The sequence below is a fragment of the Dipodomys merriami genome, unplaced genomic scaffold, assembly GCF_024711535.1.
Source record: "Dipodomys merriami isolate MVZ:Mamm:240054 unplaced genomic scaffold, mDipMer1.0.p SCAF_59, whole genome shotgun sequence".
NCBI lineage: Eukaryota > Metazoa > Chordata > Mammalia > Rodentia > Heteromyidae > Dipodomys > Dipodomys merriami.
In genome coordinates, this window is record NW_027206168.1 from 1,847,180 (window position 1) to 1,865,673 (window position 18,494).

The window sequence follows — 18,494 nt, forward strand, 5'->3', positions numbered from 1 at the left end:
AGAGCACAAGAGAAAACCTAACCAAGTAGAATGTACTGAGAGGTAGCCCCCAGTTAGAGTAACTCATCGTGCTAAGGAATTAAACCACATTCACATCTCAACACATGTGCCTCGAAGACATTTGGTAAACTTCCAATCCATTACTGGTATTCAAAGCCCCTCATTATGGTAGCGTGCTTGCCTTGCATGCCTGAGGCCCTGGGTTCGATTCCTCAGCACCACATAAGCAAAAAGAAAAAAGCCAGAAGTGGCGCTGTGGCTCAAGTGGTAGAGTGCTAGCCTTGAGCTGAAGAGCTGAGGGACAGCTCCCAGGCCCAGAGTTCAGGCCCCACGACTGGACAAAAACAAAACAAAACAAAACAAAAACCTCATTATATGAAAAGTATTGCCATAGAAGTATTTTGCATATGGCAAGAGACCACGGTGAAAAGCTAGAGACACTTCCTCTACTTTCTGACTCAGGTACCTTTCTGTCTTCACTCATAAGTATTTGCCTATGCAAAAAGACAAAAATAAAGACTGTTTCCCTACCTGGAGACAATAATGATTTAATCATTTAACTTTCAGGCAAATGCTTATCTCTCAAGTCTAAGAGAATCACCTGAATGAATACTTGTCAGAATTACAGAACAGATAGGTCCAGAACTTTGCCATATACCAGCATCAACCAGTAAGAAAATATAATGGGAGGAAAAAAATTGATAGAAGCCACTAAAAATATTTTTAAATGAAAGAAAAGTGAGTGTTCTACTTAGAGAAAACAAACTTTCCTAAAGGAAAAATAATTGAATAGGTATCACTAGTGGATTACATCAATATTATAATAATATCAGGAGCTAGGAAAATTAAGTGTAACCATAATCAAAATACCAGTACAATCATTTAAAAATTTAGCACAATAACTGGTCCATTTCATAGAATAAATATTCTATGATAGCATTTATTTGTCCATTTATGCATTTACTTAAGGTGTGTGTGTGTGTGTGTGTGTGTGTGTGTGTGTGTGTGTGTTGGTCCTAAAGCTGAAATCTGAGGTTCAAAGCCACCCCAGGCAGCAAACTCTGTGAGACTCTTTTTTCTTTTTTCAGGGGGTGGAGGGAGGGGTCCAGTCGTGGGGCCTGAACTCTGAGCCTGGGTGCTGTCCCTCAGCTCTTCAGCTCAAGGCTAGCACTCTACCACTTGAGCCACAGCGCCACTTCCAGCTTTTTCCTTTTTGCTATGTGATGCTGAGGAATCGAACCCAGGGCCTCATGCATGCGAGGCAAGCACTCTACCACTGAGCCACCTTTCCAGCCCCTCTGTGAGACTCTTATCTCCAATTAACAACCAAAATTCCAGAAGTACAGATGTGGCTCATGTGGTAGAACACTAGCCTTGGGCACAAAAGCTCAGGCACAATGCCCAGGTCCTAAGTTTGTCAGGATAATTGACAATTTTTTATTTTTATTTTTTTGGGGGGTCCGGTCGTGGGGCCTGAACTCTGGGCCTGGGCACTGTCCCTCAGCTCTTCAGCTCAAGGCTAGCGCTCTACCCCTTGAGCCACAGTGCCACTTCCGGCTTTTTTTCTTTTTGCTTATGTGGTGCTGAGGAATTGCACCCAGGGCCTCAGGCATGCAAGGCAAGTGCTCTACCATTGAGCCACCTTCCCAGCCCCTTGACAATTTTTTAATGAATTAGAATTCTCTCCAAAAAGAAAACACAAGTTCTATCTGAGCCTCAAAATAACTTGCAAATAAGTGAGAGATCCAAGGATAAAAAGCAACACTGTACAATCAGAAAAAAAAAGCTACAGGAGCCTGAACTGGGCTAGGAATGTGGCTCAGTGGTAGAATTCTTGCCTAGCATGCATGAAGCCCTGGATTCAATTCCTCAATACCACATAAACAGAAAAAGCCAGACTGGTGCAGTGGTTCAAGTGGTAGAGTGCTAATCTTGAGCAAAAGAAACTCAGGGGCAGTGCCCAGGCCCTGAGTTCAAGCTCCAGGACTGGCAAAAAAACTACAAGAGGGAGAAGCCTGAGCCAGCGAGAAGAGCTGTCAAATGCATCCCCAATCAACAATGATAAAGAATTAAAAAGATCTGAAAGCATAATATTAAATCTTATACATGGGAATCCACCCATAAATGAAACATTAAAAATTAAATGCAGCAAAAATGAATATATAAATATATAAGCCCAAAATTTGTTTTTGTTTTGCTTTGGGTATTTTTTTTACTTTGTAAACAGTAAATACACCCATAGAAAGAACATGATCAGAAATGGAGGTGTGGTTCAAGTAGTAGAGCTCTAGCCTTGAGGTTTGGACAGTGCCTAGGCCCTGAGTTCAAGCCCTAGGTGCATCAACAAAAGAACCACAAATGGCTAAGCAATGGCTCCCAAAATACTTACCCCAATGAGTAATAAAGCAAATGCTAAACCAAAGAGTGAGAGAGCTTTTTTCCTACCAAATTAGCAAAGATCTTCTGATGAGTAACTATAGAAATGCAATGATGTAGCATCTACAAGGACGCTCATCAGTACATTCTTCTTAACCGTCTGCCAAGGAACAAAGACCTACATTTTGACCATGGTTCAGGATGCTGTATCCAAGTGATATGATAGGACCAGTTTGTCAGGTCAAAAAACGTTGACTAAGCCAGGCGCCAGTGGCTCATGCCTGTAATCCTAGATACTCAGGAGGCTGAGATCTGAGGATCACGGTTCAAAGCCACCCTGGGCAAGGAAAGTCCATGAGACTCTTATCTCCAATAAACCACCAGAAAACCGGAAGTGGTCCTGTGGCTCTAGTGGTAGAGCGCTCACCTTGAGTGAAGAGCTCAGAGGCAGTGCTAGGCCCAGAGTTCAAGGCCCAAAACCAACAACAACAAAAAAAAGATGTTTACTAAATTGTTAAGTTAAAAAATGTAAGCCTTGTGGCTGCAGTCATGGCTCAGTGGTAGAGCACCTGCTTCACAAGCAGGAGGCCCTGGGTTCAAGTCCTAGTAGTACCAAAACAAGAAAGAAAAAGAAGCAAAAAAGAAAAAAACACGCCTTCACATATCTTGTAATTCAACTTTGGTTGTCCATGATAGTATTTACCTTCTCTACATCCTGTTTAGTATTAACAGCACCTAATTGCCAACATACAGATTAAACAACACAGGAGAAACTTTTCCCCAAACTCATGCTCCCTAAAAAGCTCAGTATTGAAGTTTTGCTTGTAAATTCCTTTAGAAGGGTCATACCTTTGTACTTCAACCAATCAGCTTATCTGCCTGTCCCCCAACCAATTAGCCATCTGTATTTGTTTGTTTTTGTTTTTGTTTTTGTCGGTCATGGGCTTGAACTCTGGGCCTGGTTGCTGTCCCTCAGCTCTTCAGCTCAAGGCTAGTGCTCTACCACTTGAGCCATAGCGCAACTTCCAGTTTTCTGGAAATTTATTGGAGTTAAGAGTCTCACGGACTTTCTTGTCTAGGCTGGCTTTGAACCACAATCCTCAAATTTCAGCTTCCTGAGTAACTAGGATTACAGGCATAAGCCACAGGTGCCCAGTTTAACCATCTATTTTCCACCAACCAATCAGCTGATCTGTCTTCTCCCAACCAATCAAAATTCTGTTGTTACAAATGATCAGGTAGAGTTAGCCAAGCCCAAAGTCTACCTGTAAAATGTCCCTTCCTCGTGGTAGATCCTTGGATGCAGAGTTAATAAGAGTTGAAAAGTTCCTGAGGAGATGATGTGACACATAGAAAGGTATTCAGGTATATTCTAAAGAGTCTGCTCATCTACCTTCCTAAGACATCCTAAATGAGCAAGCCAGCTGAAGTTCAATCTCCATTCTACTTCCCACTTCTCTCACCCCCCAACCAAAGCAGGAAATTTGTTTTCTTTCCTTCTACCATTTCAAGGGAAAGAATTCAAAATACAACTGCCTTGACAGGGCCTTTGGTGCATACCAAAGATTTAAATGAAAGCCAGACGTTGGTAGCTAGCTACTCAGGAGGCTGAGACCTGAGGATTGCCGTTCAAAGACAGGCAAGCAGGAGAGTCCATGAAACCCTTTATCTCCAATCAGACACCAACAAGCCAGTGTGGAGATATGGTAGAGTGCCAGCCTTAAGTGAAAAAGTCAAGCAACAGAGCCCTGAGTTCGAGCTCCAGGTTTGGCTGGGGAGGGATGTCATCTGTGGAGAGACCACTTCCCAGTTTTAAGAAGAGCCAACTGGCTCACCTCAGTTGAATGCACGCTGTGCCTTGAGGTATTGCGGCAGGATGCTGGCATCCTATGAGCCGATGTGAAGTGGAAAGGGAAGCAGAGGTAAAGCTAGAACCAGTGAGATTAGAAAACTGAGCCTGGGGAGCAAGAGCCAGGCAGAGCCCTGGAGGTGCACTTGGAATGAAGGCCCCGAGCAAAGGGAATGCTGGGAGCCTTGGCTCCCTTCCCCCTGCTAAGGGCCTGCGCTGCACCCCCTCTCTGGGACCATGTGACACCTCAGTGCCCCTGATGAACAGGGAGAAATCAGACGCCTGGACAGGGGGAAGCTCACGCGAGGCAGCCCTTGCTGGAAAGTTCTCTTCCAGGGAAAGCAGAAGTCAGGAACTATTAGCTCTCGCCTGTCAGATAACCATTTTCAAACAGTTCAAGAATGTATTTAAATATTACAACAAGCCCGTGCTTCCTATTGTCCATTCATTGCTGAGGGAATAGCAAAATGGTAGAAAGGGCTTAAGGAAAAAATATGAGAAGTCAGGCATGGTAGCTCGTCTGTAACCCCAGGTACTCAAGAGCCAGACATCAGGAGGATCACAGTTCAAAGCCAGCCAGGACAAAAAATGTGCAAGACTCTATCTCAACCAAGAAAAAAGTTTTTAAAGCTGCATGTGGGGGAGTCTATCTTTCATCCAGGCTACTCGAGATACATTAATAGGAGGGTTATAGTCCAGGCCAGGTTGGGCATAAATTAGACCTTATTTGAAAAATAGTCAAGGACTGGTGACTCAGGACTAGAACCCTGGCTACTCTGGAGGCTGAGATCTGAAGGATCCCAATTCAAAACCCACCCAGGCAGAAAAGTCTAGAAGACTCCAGCTCTAGTTAACCAGCAAAAACCTGGAGGCAAAACATAGCTAAAGTGGTAGAGCAGCAGTCATGAGCAAGCAAAACAAATGAGTTCAAGGCTCTGAGTTCAGTCCTCAGACTGGCCAAAAATATAACAATAATTTTAATAATAATAGCTAGAAAAAATAACTAAAGCAAGAAAGGGTAAGATGTATCTCAAGTGGTAGACCACCTGTCCACCAAGTACATGGCCCTGAATCCCAACTCAGAACCACCACCAAGAAAGAAAGAAAGAAAGACAGAAAGAAAGGAAGAATGGAAGGAAGGAAGGAAGGAAGGAAGGAAAGAAGGAAAGAAGGAAGGAAGGAAGGAAGGAAGGAAGGAAGGAAGGAAGGAAGGAAGGAAGGAAGGAAGGAAGGGAAAGGAAAGCCAAAGAAAAGAAAAAAATGTAAGTTCTTCATACAAGCCAGACTAAGATAGCAAAATGAAGTACAAAATGAGCCATCATACAGTGGAATAAAACCAGAACTTTTGGCATTATCTTTTCTTCTGAACAAAAATCACTTGCAACTTAACTCATTTCCCCAAGTCAGTCTCCCAGGCCCCAACCCTCATCCACAGTAAACAGGAGACTAAATACAGGGACCGCCCTGCCACAACCCTGAGGTGAGTTTGTCAGAAATAAAAGGCTTTTGTGTGGCGTTCCATGATCCTTATTCCTGTGGCTCCCCTACCCCACTCCAGTCCAGTCCTCCAGAAATCCCAGCTGAGAAAGGCAGAGACAGGACAGGACAGAAGGCTGGAATGGAAGCCAGAGAACTTAGCAGTTTCAAAACTTGGGTCTGGGTTGGCAAGACATTCAATGTATCTGTGCCTCAGTTTCCCCATCTGTACAATGGCGTGCTCTCTGAGGATGGAGGCTCCCTCTCTAGATTTCCTATCACTGAAGAAAATAGGCAATGGGAAAGTGTTAGCTTCTGCAGAATCCCAGGGGGAAGAGGACAAGGGATCCAGGGAGCTAGACTCTCCCTCTACCCCATGGAGGTTTAGGGCGCCTGTTGCCATGGAAACTGTGGCTGGGTGGCAGAGGAAGTGGGCTGGTTATCAAGGCTGGGGGTACCCCTTACTTCCTGACTCCACCCTCCAAGAGGGCCACCTTGTGTCTGGCTCTGGGGGTATCAGGAAATGTCACATCAGTGCCAGGTTTATTTTCTACTGGGCAGACCAGAAACCTTGCCTGTAAAGAATGGATCAGTAATCCTGAGCAACAATCACAGGCAACTTGTGTATGAGTCATTATGTGTGTGTGTGTGTGTGTGTGTGTGTGTTGGAGGGAGGGGGGCTCAAAGCCCAGAGTCTAGTATTTCAGGGAATAACCCCACATGGAGAGAGTGATTCCACAGCTTGCTGTTCCCGCCGTGTGGCATCTACATGTCCTCAGTCAGACCTAACAGAACAGGGTAAAGATGAACAGGGTTATTAGCAGGGTATGGATGACACAGTAGAGATATTAAATAGGGTGTACAGGTCAGTGGTAGGGTTTGCTTAGCATACACAAGGTCTTGGAAGGTTCCGCCCCAACACCAGCAAATGAAATAATTTAAATTGAGTAGTAGCAGAAAAGGGTAATATTCACCCGTGTGCCCTGCAGTTCAAGGAAGTCGGGAAGGGGGACCTCCACCCACCAAACCATTGCAAACCAAAGCACTGATAGTGCTTTTTTCTGCAATATATAGGAATGGCCACTAGATGGCGTCCAGCCACTGTTTCAGGAACATAACACTGACCATAACCAGAAAAGCCAAGGCATAGAGCAATTAGGTCCCCAGTTAGAGTTTCTGCCATTTACCAAACACAATGTGTGGCCTTTGTGTTTGCCACTATATCTAAATCCCCAGTCGTGGCTTTCCCTAACCAGAGGGGTGGCCCTAGCTTCCCAGCTCAGGCAGAGGTTGGAAGGACTCTGCCTGGCTGTGCTGAATGGGGTGGGGGGGACTGTGGAGTGCCTACTACACCCCCCCCCCAACTATAGGAAGATGCCAGCCCCGCAGGGGTGCAGAGCCAGTGATTCAGGACTGTCTGGGAGGTGGGGACTCAAAGCATCCTGGGCCCAGGGCTGTTCCTTCCACTGTGCCAGTTTCCCAGCCGAGAATCACGGGCTGATGAGAAGCCCTCTGTGCTGCCCTTGACGTGGGGAAACTGAGGCTCAGCCATCCAGTGACCAGCTCAGGGCCACACAGATGGCTGAGGTCTTCTCCAGGTTTCTTCTGAGCCCCGCCGGGGAGCTTCCAGCCTCAGCTGCAGTGCGTGGCTCACGCGTGGCAAGGCGTGGGACGTGGCTGGTGAGGGGACAGGTGAGCTCACTTTTTCTCTCTCTCTCTCTCACGTTGGCCCATAGGCATCTCCTACCAGCGACTGGTGAGAGCTGAGCAGGGCTTGTCCATCAGGAGTCACCGCAGCTCCACTGTGTAAGTGTTGGGGAGGAGGAGACAGGGCAAACCCCTCCTCCACTATCCCCTACACCCCAGCACCCCCATCCACCACCACCACTAAGCTCCTCTGGGCACCTGGATGCTTTGGAGTTGTGGGTGGTGTTTTGTGAGTATATTTATGTTTTTCCGGGCCGAGGGTCTGCATCATTCATGCCAGAGAACTGGATCCATATTACCTCCCTTCATTCCTACTCCACAGATGAAGACATTTGAGATCAGAGAGGTCAAGGGGCTTCCCCAAGGTCGTTCAACTATGGCGAGGGTGCAAGCTAGGATTTGAACCAGTCTAACTTGGTATCTTTCCACAGTGTATATTCCTCTTGTTACTCAAACAGCATTTTCCGAGCCTTTGTGTCTAGGATCTATACAAAAGATACATTGTCTGCCATGCACCCGTGGCTCACCCCTATAATCCTACCTCCTCAAAGCTGAGATTGAGGATCAAGGTTTGAAGCTTGCTCAGGCCAGAAAGTCCATGAGACTGTTATCTTCAATTAACCATCAAATACAGCCAGGAGTGGTAGAGTACTAGCATTGAACTAGAAAGCTCAGGTACAGTGCCCAGGCTAAGAAAGAGAGAGAGAAAAAAAAGGAGAGAAAGAAGGGGGGAGAGGAGGAAGGAAGGAAAAAAGGAGGGAGGGAGGGAGGGAAAAAAGGGAGGAGGGAGGAAGGAAGGAAGAGAGAGGAAGGAGGAACGGAGGGAGGGAGGGAAGATTGAAGGAAAGTTGGTTGATTAAGGTCCAAACTTCCTTTAAAATCTCAGGCTGGGAATTGGCTTAGTGGTAGAGTGCTTGCCTAGTATGCATGAAGCCCTGGGTTCGATTCCTCATGTACCACATACACAGAAAAAGCCAGAAGTGACACTGTGGCTCAAGTAGTAGAGTGCTAGCCTTTAGCCAAAGAAGCTCAGGGACAGTGCCCAGGCCCTGAATTCAAGCCCCAGGACTGGCAAAATAAAAAACAAACAAAGAACCCCTCAGCTCCATTTTGAAAAAATCCTTTGTAAGCATCATGCGCAAACTCCTCTAGAGTACACCAAACCTTCTCCTTGGTAGTGGGACCAGACACATACCCCCACCTCCACCCACCCTGTCCCCATCCTCTCCTGGCCTGCTGCCTCCCCTGTGCAGGCCCTGCAGGGCTGTAAGGAGGCCTGGGCCTCCAGCAAACAGAGCCACAGGGGCACGAAGGGTGCGGCCACCTTGGCCTTCCACCCTGGCCCAGGCGCCATTACCCATCTGTGTCCCCCTCTGTGTCCCAGCACCGTGCTGTTGCTGAACCCCATGGAGGTGCAGGCTGAGTTCCTTGCTGTGGCAGACCAGCTGAGCACCCCTGGCCACTCACCCCACAGCGCCTATACCACCCTCCTCCTGCATGCCTTCCAGGCCACCTTCGGCGCCCACTGCGACCTCCCCAGCCTGCACCACCGGCTTCAGGTGGGACCCCAGGGGCATCATGGTGGGCAGTGCTGGGTGGTGCCCAGGCGCTAGGCTCAGCTGCTGATGCCTGGTACCTTCCAAGAAGGCTCATGCTATAAGAATAGGAGCATGCTTTGGACTGAAGGCCTGGCATGCAGTCAGACACAGGGGAGGTGGGCCAGGAGACCCTGCTGCCCTGGATCAGATCTTGTGAGCTGGACCAGACCAGACAGAAATACACCTTGCATCCTCCTGGGCTTTCAGTCTAAGACCCTAGCAGAGCTGGAAGACATCTTCACAGAGACAGCAGAGGCTCAGGAACTGGCATCCAGCATCCAGGACCCAGCCGAGGCCAGGCAGTGGCTCAGGACCAAGCTGCGGGCAGTCGGAGAAAAAGCTGGCTTCCCCGGAGTCTTAGGTGAGACTCGGGGGTGGGGAGGGGAGCATCCGGGCTCTGCCTGCTTTCTTCATCCCCTGTTGTAGCCCCTTGGGTTGGCAGCCCAGTGGGTCTGGTGACTGCTCTGCTCCACACAGCCTTTCAGGATCTGGTTCCTCAGCAGCGTGGGCTCCACAATCCATCAGGGCACCATTCCATGTGCAAGATGTGAGCTACTGTCATGGGTGTATCTTGGAAGAAGAGAGGGGGAAAAAATAGGCTTGCTGAAGAGGAAGCTGCAGGTCACATCTGCGCTGAGTGTCTTTTTCTGGTGCTGGTTTCTTCTGAGGCTTGAACACAGGGCCTGGGCACTGCCTGTTAGCTTTCCCACTCAAGGCTACTGCTCTATCCCTTGAGCCAATAGCTCCACTGCTGGCTTTTGGTGATTAACTGGAGATGAGAGTCATGGACTTTCCTGCCTGGGTTGGCTTTTGAACCATGCTCCTCATATCTCAGCCTCCTGAGTAGCTTGGATTACAGGTGTGAGCCACGGGTCTGGCTGCATATATCCTCTGAGGCCCACCTGTGCCACATGGCCACATTTTGTCTCACATGATCCCGGAAAATGTCTTCTCAGCATCTCTCCAGACAGGATAAGGGAACAGACTGAGGGTCAATTAGCAGTTCCCATTACACCATTCTTCGTAAGAACCTTTCTAGGGACTAAGCAAGGTAATTCATGCATATCATCCCACCTACTTTGGAGGTGGAGGTCAGGAGGATTGTGGTTCAAGGCCATCCTGGGAAAAATGTTAGGGAGACCCTTCCCATCTGAACCAACAAGCTGGGTGTAGTATTGCCTATCACTAATCCCTGCTATGCAAGAAGGCGTAAGTAGAAGGATTGACATTTGAATCAAGCCTACCTGAAAAATAACTAAATTGAGGGCAAAAAGAAAGGACTAAAGGCATAGCTCAAGTGGTAGAGTACCTAGCTGCCTGGCTCCAACTTCACCTTGGTCCATCCAGCTGTGGGCCATTTGGTCCTCTCCCAACTCTGGCTTTCTCTCTGAGGCCAGAGGACCGGGCTGGCCATCCTAACAAGGCCTATCCCCAGCTCCCTTCTCTTGCCCTTCTTGCTCCTACAGACACTGCAAAACCTGGCAAGCTCCACACCATCCCCATCCCTGTGGCCAGGTGTTACACTTACAGCTGGAACCAGGACAGCTTCGGTAAGAAGCAGATTGGGCCCTGCGTCACCTGCCCATTCCCCATTACTGCCCACGTGTTTTCTTTCTAGTCTAAGGCTTGCAGCCTTGAACCATGCAGGCTGTAAATAGAAGGGACCAGGGGAGGGGTGAGGAGGGCAGCACTTTTATCCCAGGCTAGCCCCCTCGAGTCTCAAGGAGCCGGTTCATTCTCCCAAGGGATTCACTAGCCACACCCACTGACCGTGTCTTTTCGTCCCTCCAGACATCCTGCAGGAAATCCTACTCAAGGAACAGGAGCTGCTGCAGCCAGGGGTCCTGGGGGATGATGAAGAGGAGGAAGAGGAGGAAGAGGAGGAGGATTTGGAAACGGATGGGCACTGCACCGAGAGGGACTCGCTCCTTTCCACCAGCTCCCTGGCATCCGGTGACTCCACCTTGTCACTGGTCTCCCCCCAGGCCTCAGGGCCAGCGCTCTCTCGACACCTGCTGACTTCCTTCGTGTCCGGCCTCACAGATGGCATGGACAGTGGCTACGTGGAAGACAGCGAGGAAAGTTCCTCGGAAGGGCCGAAGCGAACCGGAAGCCACGAACACCGAGGCCACCGCCGGCCCAGGCAGAAGTTTCACAGGATCTATAAACTTTTCAAAAGCACCAGCCAGCTGGTACTTCGGAGGGATTCTCAGAGCCTGGAGGGAGGCTCGGACATGCCCCTGCCCCTCAGGAGGGCGGGGAGTCTCTGCAGCCCCCTGGACTGTACGGCAGAGCTTCCCACCCGAGCCCAGCGCTCCCATTCCCTGCCCCAGCCCAGGCTCAGCACCCAGCTGCCCAGCTGGCACCTGGCCCCAGCTTTTCGCCACCAGCGCCGCCGGCCCTTCCTGAGTGGAGATGAGGACCCGAAGGCTTCCACACTCCGAGTGGTGGTCTTTGGATCCGATCGCATCTCAGGGAAGGTAGCTCGGGCATACAGCAATCTCCGGTAAGAGCCATCGGGGGGTGGGGGGGGGTCTGCCATATGATTGAATCCAGGGCCTGAGGATCAGGGTCCAGGAGTAAAACCCCAGGGCTTTGATTCTCACCATCTTCCCTTGCCAGGAGGCTAGAGAACAATCGCCCACTGCTCACACGGTTCTTCAAGCTTCAGTTCTTTTATGTGCCTGTAAAGCGAAGCCAAAGCACCAGCCCGGCCCCTCGGAGCCAGCCATCTCCTCTCCCCACAGACTCCCCAAAGCATCCCTGTCCTGTGGTATGTCTCTAGCTGTAGACCGGATGGGGTGGGAAAGTGGAGTTCCGGCTTCCTGAAGGCTGCTGGGCAGATATCATCCAAACCACTCAGCTGCGGCTGCAAGATGCCTCTTCCTGCCTGACCCTTAACTCTCATGTGTTCCCTCCTGCCTTGGCACTTGGCCATGACATTTTACCATACTGGACAAAATCTGAAAACCATCATGCTCCTCCAAGGACATGGGGCTGCTAAGAGGGGTAAGTCTCCAGGGAATGACTCTGGTCCCTTGTCCCAGGAGCTGGGCCCGAACCCATGGGAAGACAGCACCAATGACATCTCCCACTACCTCGGTATGCTTGACCCTTGGTATGAGCGCAACGTGTTGGGCCTCATGCACTTGCCCCCCGAAGTCCTATGCCAGGTACGTGGCTGCTGGGGTACAGGAAGGGAAGATCCAGGGGTCTCAGAAGGTGCTGAGTTTAGCGGATCCTTCCCAAGGCCTCCATTAGAGGTCCCAACTGGAAAGAACAAGGAGCATGCTTGTTGACTGAGTTTGGTGGGGACACTGAGGACAAGAGTAGGGGGTCACAGGGGTGACAGGGAAAATCCTCAGAGAAGTCTGGAGGAGCTCAGATTTCCGCTCCCTTCCTCAGCTCTTGGGTGGTCCAGCCTGACCAGGGACCTACCTCCCTAGAGACCCATGGGTCACCTGAGAGATACTGAGGGAGGCCGCTCCCCAAGGCCTCTCTCCTGGGTTCCATGACACCCTCTCTCTCTTCCTGCTTCGGCCCCCTCTGCCTTCTCTGTGCCTGTCTTGCCTTCTTCTCCTGGCCTCGGGCTCTCTGGCCCTTTGTTCCTTTACTTTGCTCCTCCCCATGGGCTACAGCAATCCCTGAAGGTTGAATCCCCGTCCCTGGAGGGCTCCTCTGCCCAGCTGCCCATCCTGGCCGACATGCTGCTCTACTACTGCCGCTTTGCCGCCCGGCCGGTGCTGCTGCAGGTCTATCAGGCAGAGGTAAGGCCCTGCGGTCCACCCGCCTGCCGCCTCCTTCCCCCCATACTCCCAGGGTCAGTGTGAGTAGTCCCAGCTGCACCCTTACTCCCACCCTCCTGGGCATCAGCTCTGTTGGAGAGGCCGCATGCCTGACCCACCTGCCCCTTGACCCCTCCAGCTGACCTTTGTCTCTGGGGAGAAGACATCAGAGATCTTCATCCACTCCCTGGAGCTGGGTCACTCGGCTGCTACTCGAGCTATCAAGGCCTCGGGTGAGTATACCAGGGCCTGAACCCTGAGCTGGAGGAGGGGACTGGAGGAGAGGGAGACTTGGAGACCAGGCCAGAAGAAGGCAGGGCCTGGGGAGGGAGGGATCCTGGGGGCGGGGCCAAATGAAGGCGGGGCCTGGGAGGGAGGGATCCTGGGGGCGGGGCCAGAGGAAGGCTGGGCCTGGGGAGGGAAGGGCGTTGGGGGCGGAGCTATGGGGTCAGGGCCTGGGGGATCTTGAAGGCAGGGCAAGAGGAAGGCCAGGCCCTGGAAGGGAGATATCTTGGAGGTGGGGCCTAGGGAGGGATGGATCGTGGGGCGGGGCCACAGGAAGGCAGGGCCTGGGAAGGGAGGGCTCCTGGGGCCAGGCAGGGATCTGGTAGAGGGAGGTGCCCTGAGGGCCAGGCCAGAGCAAGGTAGGACCCTGGGAAGGCCCGCCCTGAGTCCTGGGGAGGATGGAGTTGAGGGAACTGAGGCTGTGGGCAGCAGGACCCGAGGACGGTGGGGCTCAAGGGAAGGCACTCCCTCCCCTCCCCCCGGGAGGCCAAGCTAAGCAAGAGGAAGTGAAGAGTGTGTCTGCCTGTGGCACAGGTCCTGGCTGCAAGCGACTGGGCATCGATGGCGACCGCGAGGCCATCCCTCTAACACTACAGATTATTTACAGCAAGGTAAGGGAACTGCTGGTCCTCCCCAGCACGAGGAGCAGACATCTCTTCCCTCTGGCCTCCCGAGCCTCCTAAAAAAAAAAAGGCTGAGGAGTCTGGATGTGCTGTTCCAGGGGTCCATCAGTGGCCGGAGCCGCTGGAGCAACCTAGAGAAAGTCTGTACCACTGTCAACCTCAACAAGGCCTGCCAGAAGCCGGAGGATCTGGGTAAGCGGGGGTCAGGGAAGGGAGGGATGTCCCAGGAAAGGGGTCCTGAGCATGGCCTGAGCCTCCTTTGCCTTGCAGACTCCAGCATGGAGGCCCTGACGCTAACCCTGACAGAAGTAGTAAAAAGGCAGAACCCCAAATCCAAGAAGGGCTTTAACCAGGTAAGGGCCCCCCCCCCTAGTCAGTCATGGGGCTTGAACGCTGGGCCTGGGCGCTGTCCCTCAGCTCTTCAGCTCAAGGCTAGTGCTCTACCACTTGAGCCACAGCGTCACTTCCAGCTTTTTTCTGCTTATGTGGTGCTGAGGAATCAAACCCAGGGCCTCATGCATGCAAGGCAAGCGCTCTACCACCGAGCCACCTTCCCAGCCCAGTTTCCCTCTCCTTTGAGACACACTCTGGACACATCCTGGAGTGTGTCATGGGCATGTGTACCCATCACATGTCTTCATAGCCACATACGTGTTTATGAGTACGTGTTGTGTCCATGTGTGCAATGCGAGAGATGGCAGAAAGGATGGCAGTGGCAGGGCCCATGGCTGGGAGACAAGGGCTATCTATGGTCGGTCTGGAGTTTGCACAGGTGGACAGCGTGGTGGGTGTCATGGTGGGACCTGTGTCCTGTGGACGGTATGGATTTGGAAAGGATGTGAAACAGGAAAGCCCTGAGCCTGAGGAAGAGTGGGCTCCATGCTGGGGGTGGGGGAGACCCCAGGGGTATCACAGTGGGGGGTGAAGTAGGCAGGGCAGTCTTGGGGGGGGATCACTTCCACTCAGGAATGGAAAGAGGCCAGAGGGCAGGTAGAGCCCAATGGAGGCCTCAGGACTGCTCCCCTGACCTGGCCATTAGCCAGGGGGAGACACACACACACACACACACACACACACACACACACACACACACACACACTTCTATTGGGAAGCTCTGGGGGATTGAGCACTGAGGGCTGGCAGAGTTGTGTGGCTAGAGCTCCAGGTCCGTATTGGCTTCTCCCTTCCAGATTAGTACCTCACAGATGAAAGTGGACAAGGTGCAAATCATCGGCTCTAATGGCTGCCCCTTCGCTGTCTGTCTTGACCAGGATGAGAGAAAGATCCTACAGAGTGTGCTCAGGTAGGAAGGAAGCCCCAGCTGTGTTCTAGCTCAGAGGTGGGGGAGAGGGGGAGGTCCCAGAGAGATCAAAGGCCTGGAAGGGGCTAGGAGTGGTTGAGGGGGGACTGGGCCTTCCTTACCCCTGCCCTTCCTCCAACAGGTGTGAGGTGTCACCCTGCTACAAGCCAGAGAAGAGCAGCCTACCATCCCAGAGGTCCCCTGACCTGCCAGCCCAGGCCACGCCTGACCTCTGCTCCCTTCTTTGCCTGCCTATCATGACTTTCAGTGGAGCTCTGCCCTAGCCCAGCCCTGGCTCCAGACAGAACAGGAAGCCCTGTGTGTCTTCCTCTAGACCTTTCTCCAGGGCAGCTGCTCTCTGTGTGGGACTGAGTGGCCCTGGACTGGGTGAGGGTCCTTCTGTAGGCCTCAGAGATCTGGGTAGGAAATGAGCACACACAGCAGAAGGAGAAAGAATAGGGAGTTGACCTGTGAGGGAAGGTTGGAGGCTCTGGGCCTCTATGGGGTAAACCTCCTCTTCCAGCCTTTGGTTGGTTGGTGGCACCCTTACTGGGTCAAAGACCCAAGGACTCTGTGTCTGGAGTTTAGTCTTCTCTACTCTGGGGCTCAAGTGGGAGATTTCTGTCTTGACCTCCAGTGCTGTCTTTCCACCTACCATCCACCCCTGAGCATGAACGCACATACAAGCACACTTTCTTGTTCTCAAGAACCTTGGATCCTCTGAAACACAGCACGAGCATCTCACTTGTCTACTACCAGGAATTGTTATGGATTCCCTTGAGCCTCTCTCTGGCTCTGTCCTGGAGAGACCAGACAGGCTTACATTCGGTAGCAGCTCAGTTTCCAACTGGCCAAGAGGTCCGAAGAAGTTAGTAAACTATCTTGAGCCCCCATTTCCTCAGCACTAAAATAGGAGGGAAATAAGTTCCTCTTAAAAGGTCCACAAGTAGCCAAACACCAGTGGCTCAGGCCTGTAATTCCTAGCTGCTCAGGAGGCTGAGATCTGAGGATCTCGGTTCAAAGCCAGCCTGGGCAGGAAAGTCTGCAAGACTCTTATCTCCAAGTAACCACCAGAACAAAACCAAATGCAGCACTGTGGCTCAAAGGGGTGGAGCACTAGCCTTGAGTGAAAAAAGCACAGGGATAGCACCCAGGCCATGAGTTCAAGACCCACAACTGACCCCCCAAAAAAGTCCACAGTGTTCACAAAAGCACCTTCCCCAGTGCTTCATTCACAATGGGTGCTCAGGAAAGATTGGTACCTTACTCTCAATGCCTTTTGGCCACTATGAGACTTTCAGTGCCTCTGGGAAGTTCTTCATGGGATCCTTCCCAGTGCACGGGTGAGCCAGATCCCAGACTGAGCGGGTAAGGGGCGATCAATTGTATCTTCTAAAGAAGGACTTGCCTTTGTCAAGGTCGAGGGAGGGCTGCTCGGATGTCTGCCGTTTTCCACCCACCTCTCTATCAGGCTGGACTCAGTGCTCCTCATTTCACTTTCCTCAGGAGACTGCTGGTACACATTGTGTGCAGAACAATTCTATCCCCACAAATTCACTAGGACCAGCCCAGCACCTGTGCAGAGGCCTGGATACTTGGTCTCTCAAGTTTCACACATCAGGAAGAGAGGAAACAGGGAAATGAGCAAATCAGGGAAGGTCTAGAGCTCTAGGTCTCCAGTCATGACGTAGGCCTCCTCTTCCAGCCTCCTCTACCCAGAAGACGGAGCGAACTTGTGCTTGATTAGGGGTGTGGGGGGGGAGGGGAGAGGATATGGGACTCATGCATGGGAAACTTCCAACACGTGATAGAATGTGACAGGCTAAAATGGAAGCCCACCAGGTTGAAGCACTTAGAGGAGTTGACACAAATACATGTGGCCAGGGTGGTGGATGGCTGGGCAGGACTTGTGTTGGTCCAGGGAGGGGAAAGAAACTGTAAGCATAACACTGTGTCCAACCCAGAGCCCTTCCTTCTTGTTTTCCTGCTTCAAAGATTTGGGGATCTTAAAGGTCCATAAAATCCTCGTCTAAAGGACTCATGACTTGAGAGAAGAGGACAGAGCCACAGTGTCTATTCCCTCTATTCCCTCATCCTAATCATCTGTATTTGCTCTGAAAGGTGCTGAAAAAATGGTTGGCTATATACCTTTAATACATGTGTGTGTGTGCTACTACTGAGGTTTGAACTCAGTCTCATGGTCTCACTTGGTCTTTTCACTGGAGGCTAGAGCTCTTGCATTACACCTCTGCTTCCAGCTTTTTGCTGGTTCATTGGAGATAAGGATCTATCAGATTTGAAGCCAGGCTGGCTTCAAACCAGGATGCTCACATCTCAGCCTTTTAAGTAGCTAAGTTTTACAGGAAGGAGCCACCAGCACCTGGTCCTTTATACCTTTTATTTTTTTTTTGTCTGCTGGGTTGTGATCAACAGATGTCCAGGAAATACTGTACGAAATTTAATATTATTGTCCAATAAAACTTGATTTGTCTCACACTTTATGGCTTATGTTTATTTTGCTGCATGAAAACCAGCTGCTAGTGGGACAGTTTACACATACTACATATATAACAGATTCTTGTGAGGAGGGCTGCATTGTTATTTTTTTTTTTTTTGTCATTTTCTACGCTATAGAAAATAACTCTAGTGGCTCACGCCTGTCATCCTAGCTACTCAGGAGGCTGAGATCTGAGGATTGTGGTTCAAAGCCAGCCTGCACAGAAAAATCCTTGAGACTCTTTGAAGGGTCCCATGCATCCATCCCAGGGGACCACGCAGAGACAGGCAGGCACAGGAGAAAGATTATTATAAGGTTTGTTAGAGGAACCATATTTCCCCCAACAGGGAGCACATAGCATCAGGACCATCCAGGTGGCAGGAGGGGTCTGAGGGAAGGAAGTGAGCTCAGGTGGGATTTCCAGTGGGTCTGGGCGGAGAGAGGGAGGGGCCAGCTGTATGGCAAGAATTCCAGGGATGGGAGGGCCTCAGATCTGGGTGGAGCTGAGGACCAAAGGTGAGCTTAATACTAACACTCTTATCTCCAATAAACTATTCTGCAAAAGCCAGAAGTAGCTCAAGGGGTAGAGCTCTAGCTTTGAGCGAAAGATGCTCAGGGACAGCTCTCTGACCCTGACCCTGAGTTCAAGACCTAGGGGTGGCAAAAAAGAAAGAAGGGAAGGAAGGAAGGAAGAAGGAAGGAAGGAAGGAAGGAAGGAAGGAAGGAAGGAAGGAAGGAAGGCTCAGGATGTAGAGCGCTAGCCTTGAGCTGAAGAGCTGAGGGACAGTGCCCAGGCCCAAGTTCAGGCCTCACAACTGGGCCTCCCCCCAAAAAAAAAAATTAAGGAAAGCTAACACTCAGCAGACCACACAATGATTTAGACACAACTGACATGGGATGGACTGAGAATTTTCCCACATCATCTGAGCTGAGTAATGATTAAGTGAGAATTACAATTTTGTTTTTGAAAGGTCTTTTCATATTTATTTACATATATA

The 18,494-nt window shown here is 50.9% G+C and overlaps 1 protein-coding gene and 1 non-coding gene across 4 annotated transcripts in view; both read left to right on the forward strand.

Moving 5' to 3' along the window:
• The window catches only part of Pik3r5 (phosphoinositide-3-kinase regulatory subunit 5), a 67,585-nt gene extending 50,099 nt beyond the window's left edge, over positions 1–17,486 (forward strand). The window contains exons 6-20 of one of the 3 annotated variants that reach the window (XM_070001411.1): positions 7,438–7,507; positions 8,793–8,967; positions 9,214–9,367; positions 10,473–10,556; positions 10,798–10,959; positions 11,050–11,512; positions 11,629–11,779; positions 12,054–12,179; positions 12,645–12,773; positions 12,931–13,024; positions 13,611–13,687; positions 13,798–13,891; positions 13,970–14,052; positions 14,890–15,002; positions 15,142–17,486. In XM_070001411.1, the coding sequence (XP_069857512.1) occupies positions 7,438–7,507; positions 8,793–8,967; positions 9,214–9,367; positions 10,473–10,556; positions 10,798–10,959; positions 11,050–11,512; positions 11,629–11,779; positions 12,054–12,179; positions 12,645–12,773; positions 12,931–13,024; positions 13,611–13,687; positions 13,798–13,891; positions 13,970–14,052; positions 14,890–15,002; positions 15,142–15,283 (2,117 nt within the window). In that variant the 3' untranslated portion in view covers positions 15,284–17,486. Of the gene's footprint in view, positions 1–7,437; positions 7,508–8,792; positions 8,968–9,213; positions 9,368–10,472; positions 10,557–10,797; positions 11,513–11,628; positions 11,780–12,053; positions 12,180–12,644; positions 12,774–12,930; positions 13,025–13,610; positions 13,688–13,797; positions 13,892–13,969; positions 14,053–14,889; positions 15,003–15,141 lie in introns of those variants that run through there. The other 2 variants (XM_070001410.1, XM_070001412.1) reach the window with 2 other exon arrangements.
• Trnav-cac (transfer RNA valine (anticodon CAC)) lies at positions 2,923–2,991 on the forward strand. The gene has a single exon. It is a non-coding gene; the product is annotated as a tRNA-Val (tRNA).
• Positions 17,487–18,494: the final 1,008 nt, after the last annotated feature.